Here is a 5,801-nt window from a genome sequence, read left to right as displayed (position 1 = left end):
TGGGATGTCAATGCCTTTATTAATAAGGCCTGATTTCCCCTATCTACACTCATATATAGATGTCCACCTTTGAGTTCACCCCTTGAGGATATAGATCTAATATGTCCTTATATTAGTGCTTTCAAAAAAATACAAACCAGGCATCTAAAATGTTTTGGTACCTCCTAGTCGTATCCTTCCCTATTACATTTTTTATATATATTTGTTTCTCAGTTGCTATAATATTTAATTCTTTTTATGCAGCTTTCTGTCCCTCTCCACTTAAATTTTTCTCAAAACCTTCTCATATATTGCATTTGTATCCTGTTATATACACATGATATACTACGCTTCACTTACATTGGGTATGACCCCATTGGCTCTCGGTCCATGATAACCTGACACACGTATTTTAGATACCTGAGATCTATAGATTTGATCTACCAACACACTGGACCGTCTTCTTATTGTACATGTTACACGTTTTATAGTTTTTAATATTATTAATTTTCTTCTGGCATTGTGTACATATGCAAGTTTGTGTGGCTTATATTCCTATTTTTTCGGCTTTAGACTATTGGGAATATTTATACATTATTCAGTGCTGCGTTATCGGTTCCATTTTAGATTATTATTCTATTTCTTTTATATAGTCAACATTGATACCATTGCAGTGTATAGGTAATAATTTTTGTCTCATTTATAAGTAACCTTTGCCTGCTTCCCTGTGATGAGCGTTGTTCGTTATCTCATATTTACACTCCTTTGATCAGCACTATCGGGGATTTTATAGTCTTGTGCATATCTCCGTAGGTGCTATGTTGTGTATGGTAGTTGACATGGAGGTCATGTGACTTGAGACACGGATACTATTGGCTGCTTGGATGGAGGCTTGGTCACCGACACTTTACCTGCTGCACTTCCTCGTCTCTCCTAGTTGTATGGAGCATCTTGACGTTTGACGCAGAAGCGTTCCACTACTTAGTGTCACGACGCCTGGAACACAAACGAGACACTGGAAGATGGAATTCAGATTGGCCACACAGGCTTGTAATTATGATCATTTCTATACATATATATAGTGCGGTGAGTGAACGGCCGACATATACCCCAGTTGAAGTCTCAAGACAAAACGCACAAGATAATACGCTGGCCTTGGTAACCTTTACTGCGCTTTCTACTTTGTTGCTGTTTTTATTTGAACATTTTATTTGCACATTTTTGGATATCCGTTTTATTTGTTACCAATAAATCCCAACATACGGATTTTCACTATGTGGAGACTCTTTCTTTTCCCCACATGCTTTTTAATATCCCTTTGAGCTGGAGGAAAGCTCCCAGTAAGCTGATAGTTTGGCGGGCGCTGCCATCTTCCATCCATCTCCCCCGTTTGGCGCCTTTGAGATCCAGCTATCTACTGGACGGGTCACCGTGCAGTCCAGCTTGTGAGTTCCGCTTCAGGTCTCCTATACTATGCCTTACTGACCCACCGCCGTACGGTGAGCTGGGTCCACCGCTCTTGGTAGGGTACTCCCTCTCCCTCCCCCAGCACTCCAGGGTGTATACCTACCACCGAATTCACCCATTTCAGAGACTGTTTGATCTTGGGTGAAGTTGTCTTCTCACTTCATTCCTCTCAATATCACCACCCTTGGGACTTATATATTGTTATTCATCACTTACCTTCACATTTTATATGCTTATGTTTTGTTTATTTTTATTAGTCACGTTATTGTTTTGAACTTCATTGCATTGAATATATTTTTTTCACACTTATTTGTAATATGTGACACTTTATGGTAGTTCGCAGTGAGTGACTTACAGTTGCATGATACTACTATTTTCACTGTCTCGCGGTGTTTTCACAATACTTGCATATGTTTATATTAGAGAGACTACTTGTTAAAGGTAGCCCCCCCCCCCCCCCCCATTTTTAGCGCCACACTTATTTTCTCATTTCCATCACAGGTAGGAAAGTGGCAACAAGAAATTATTCAGAGATCTCCAACTGTACAGGTGGTTAGTTTAACATAAGGTTTATAGTCTAGGTTGGCTGTTCCTTAGTTATGTTAATTATATTCCTGTGTACAGGTTGTATTGTTAGGGCATTATTAACAGAAGGAGTTGTCCTCCTGTGGGGTATATATTCTGTGTAAGTTTGTTCAAGAAAAGCGTTAGTTTTGCAGCTAAACTAGCCCTGCCTAGTTCTTAGTTGCAATAGGCAGCTATAATATCCGATATCCATGGTCAGTCTGGAGGAAGCAGTATACAGACGGAAGCACTCAAGCGGAGCGAGATGGTAATAGTCAGCTACAGGCCATCCATGAACTGGTCATGGGAAAGTGGCCATCCCACTAGTACAAGACCCAGAGCTGTCCATGACAGCTCAATCTGTTGAGTAGCACACTTAGGGGGCACACTTCTGAGAGGCCACATATTCCTACGTGTGGCAGATAGGGTTAATACAGTGTAGATTAAAGGTAAAACATATTCAGTAAACCTCTGCAATACATGTCAAATCCCAATCTTGCTGTGATCAAATGCTTTTAAAGGGCAGAGGAGGGGGATCTGGGGTCTTATAGATACCATCTCTCTACAAAGTACTTCAAACATGTTTATTGCAAGGAACGTTTACATTCCGTGGGGGGGAGTATTATATTTTTTTAATGTAGCCCTCCTCCCATAATCTTCCTGTACGCAAAGGCATGCATCAATCTTGCACACACTGCAATCATTCCACACGCAAGGTATCAAAATGAAGCAATAAGCTCATTGTTCAGTTTACTTCCATTCTAAAAGGACATCAAAATGACCTGCTCTTTAAATTCAAAGCAATCAAAGCCAACCTTAAAATGTCTAAACACCAGATAATAAAAGGAAAGGTCTAAAGAAAACTGTATGCAGTCACTGTAAATAGGCAAGCTGCAATATAAAAGGTTTGCTTTTGGGTAATACTGCTTTAATGCATTAAGGTAAAAAACCTGCCAATACCTTTACAGCACCCCCCCCCCCGCCAACTCTTACCCAAACCCAATGAGTCTGGAACCAAGTCTGTCCCCATCTGCAGCACTGCTCCTTTCCACCTGGTCTCGCTGTAGACTGAATGCCAGGGGGGCCATTGGCTCCTGCTGCCAGTCAATTGTTTTGAGGAAGGAGGGGTATGGCTGAGCCACGCTGTGTGTGTCTATGAGTGCGCACAGCCCAACTCAAGAAAAGGCCCCTCAGCACAAGACCTGAAGGAGCAGAGAGCACCAGTGAGTTAAAAGTACAAAGACTGTTTACAAACCAACTTTTTTTGACCTGGAAACACTCAATACTGAGACCTCTGGATAGCCCTTAAAATGTTTTACCTAAAACATTTGAGACCCAAAGCCAATTTTTTTGAAAACACTCCTTTGCACTTTAGGTCAATAAGAATGAAAATGAATAATGGCCAGAAAAACAACATTAAACGGTAGGGAGTTTGTAGAAAAAAAGACCTTTACTTACATTAGAGGTCAGCTAATAGAGGTCAGTGGAGAAAAGCTCCCTTGCACTGGTGAGTGTAGAGACAATCCCTTACAATGCATGTCAATGGAAGTCCGCCCCCCGATTTTACATAGGTAGCAGGAGATCAGACTCATCTGTAGGAACCATCTGAGAAACCTGCTCTAAACTGAGCCTCCTGAATACGTGACTTCACCCTACACCTAACATGCAATTCATTCTGACAGCCTGGAGCCATCCGTGTGCCTTCCTACACATAATCTACATAGATTCACCAGATCTGAGTCACTTCTCCCCAAACAGTTTCCGATCACTGGCCAGTCCCTCTGACAGCACACTGCTCCACGTTCTACTTTCATTTCCTACACGCTGATCCACAGCACCGACTATGGAAATCAGAGGAGCCTGGCAGTAATGGGTTGATGACGTATAGAGATCATGAGGTGGGGTGCAGAAAGGGATCAATGATACATATGGAGATGGGGGGGCAATAAGGGTCAAGGATGTATAGATATGGGGGTGTGGTAAGGAGTTAATGCATATGGAGACATATGGACATGGGGTAAGGGGTTAATTTTTTTGGAGATAGTGGAGTGCAGTAAGGGAAGGGGTAATGTATATGGAGATGAGGGTGCAGTAACAGATATACATGTTTAGATGTGGGGGGGGGTGCAATAAGTTGTTTAGAGGTTTTGGGGGGGGGTTAGAAGTAATGCATGGGGATGAGGGTGCAGGATTATTATATGGCAATGTGGAAGTGCAATAAGGGGTTAATGATGTACACAGATTGAGGGTACAAAAGGGGTAATGCATGGGGGTGCATTAATGGGTTAATGTTTCACAGAATGGGAGAAGCAATTTATGGACATAGGGGTGCAGTAAAGGGTTAATGATGTACACAGAATGAAGCTGGGGTGCAGTAAGGGGTTAATGCATGGAGCTGCTGTAAAATGAGGGGTTAATGATTTACACAGATGAGGGTGCAAGTAGTAATGAACAAAGCTGGGGGGGTGCAGTAAGGGGTTGATGTACACAGATGAGGGTGTAATTAGTAATGAATGAAGCTGGGGGTGCAGTAAGGCATTTATAATGTATACAGATTGGGGGGTGTAATTAGTAATGAATGAAGCTTGGGGTGCAGTAAGGCATTTATAATGTATACAGATTGGGGGGTGTAATTAGTAATGAATGAAGCTTGGGGTGCAGTAAGGAGTTAATGTATACAGATTGGGGGGTGTAATTAGTAATGAATGAAGCTTGAGTGTAGTAAGGGGTTTATAATATATACAGATTGGGGGGGGTGTAATTAGTAATGAAGCTAGGGGTGCAGTAATGAGTTAATGTATACAGATTGGGGGTGTAATTAGTAATGAATGAAGCTTAGGGTGCAGTAAGGGGTTTATGACGTATACAGATTGGGGGGGTGTAATTAGTAATGAATGAAGCTTAGGGTGCAGTAAGGGGTTTATGACGTATACAGATTGGGGGGGTGTAATTAGTAATGAAGCTGGGGGGGTGCAGTAAGGGGTTTATAACATATACAGACTTGGGGGGGTGTAATTAGTAATGAAGCTGGGGGGTGCAGTAAAGGGTTAATACTGCTGGAGACTGTCGGACTATATCACCCCGTGTCCCCGGAGGGAAGGCAGCCATGCTCGGTGTGTAATAACAGACGTCAGCAGAAGAGTGAGTCGGGGTGCCCGGAGAGAACACACACATAACCCTCCGGGTCTCTTGGTCAGCTCGCCTCCCCACTATACAGGAAGGTCACGTTCAAGCTCCCCCATAGGACCCGCCCATGGAAGTTCCCCAGCACTCCGTCCCCGGAGAGGCCAGCAGCGGTCGGTCATAGAAGGGAAGAACACACACCTGCCATCTCTGCTCGGAGTGTTTGCACACGGCGCTGTATTTGTACTGCGCGTTCCCGGACTCTCCTCCTCAGCCCAGCTGTACAGATGCTGCGGGTTACACACAGCACGGAACTGCTTCTTATAGCGCGGTGACCATGTGACCAGACCCCGCCCACCAGACCGGCCCCCAGAGGGCGGGCACACGCTCCAATACAAACGCAGGTGCTGGCGGTATGACAGGGAGGTGTGGGATTACTAGAGCAACCCCTTGAAGCCAGTCTCTCTGATAGACGTGTTTTGTATCATTGAATGCTGACAGACTCACTTCCACTTGTAATCTGTCACAGATGGCGGCATAAAAAGTCCACTAACTCTAGTTGCTCTATGAAACCAAGACCAGTGGCGTCTCCAGCTTTTGTATTTAGGGGAGGCACATGGGAGGACAGGGACAAAAGTAGGGGGGGGCAACTATTAAATGCAATTTTA

At 43.6% G+C, this 5,801-nt stretch overlaps 1 protein-coding gene across 2 annotated transcripts in view; it reads right to left on the bottom strand.

The window, feature by feature from the left end:
* GYG1 (glycogenin 1) overlaps positions 1-5,502 on the bottom strand; it is an 87,900-nt gene extending 82,398 nt beyond the window's left edge. Inside the window, exon 1 of one of the 2 annotated variants that reach the window (XM_073625908.1) lies at positions 5,335-5,502. In XM_073625908.1, the coding sequence (XP_073482009.1) occupies positions 5,335-5,341 (7 nt within the window). In that variant the 5' untranslated portion in view covers positions 5,342-5,502. The remainder of the gene's footprint in view (positions 1-5,334) is intronic. The other variant, XM_073625909.1, reaches the window with a different exon arrangement.
* Between the last annotated feature and the right edge of the window lie 299 nt (positions 5,503-5,801).

Source organism: Aquarana catesbeiana, linkage group LG04, assembly GCF_042186555.1.
Source record: "Aquarana catesbeiana isolate 2022-GZ linkage group LG04, ASM4218655v1, whole genome shotgun sequence".
Classification (NCBI taxonomy): Eukaryota; Metazoa; Chordata; class Amphibia; order Anura; family Ranidae; genus Aquarana; species Aquarana catesbeiana.
This window is presented reverse-complemented; position numbering and strand designations above follow the sequence as displayed.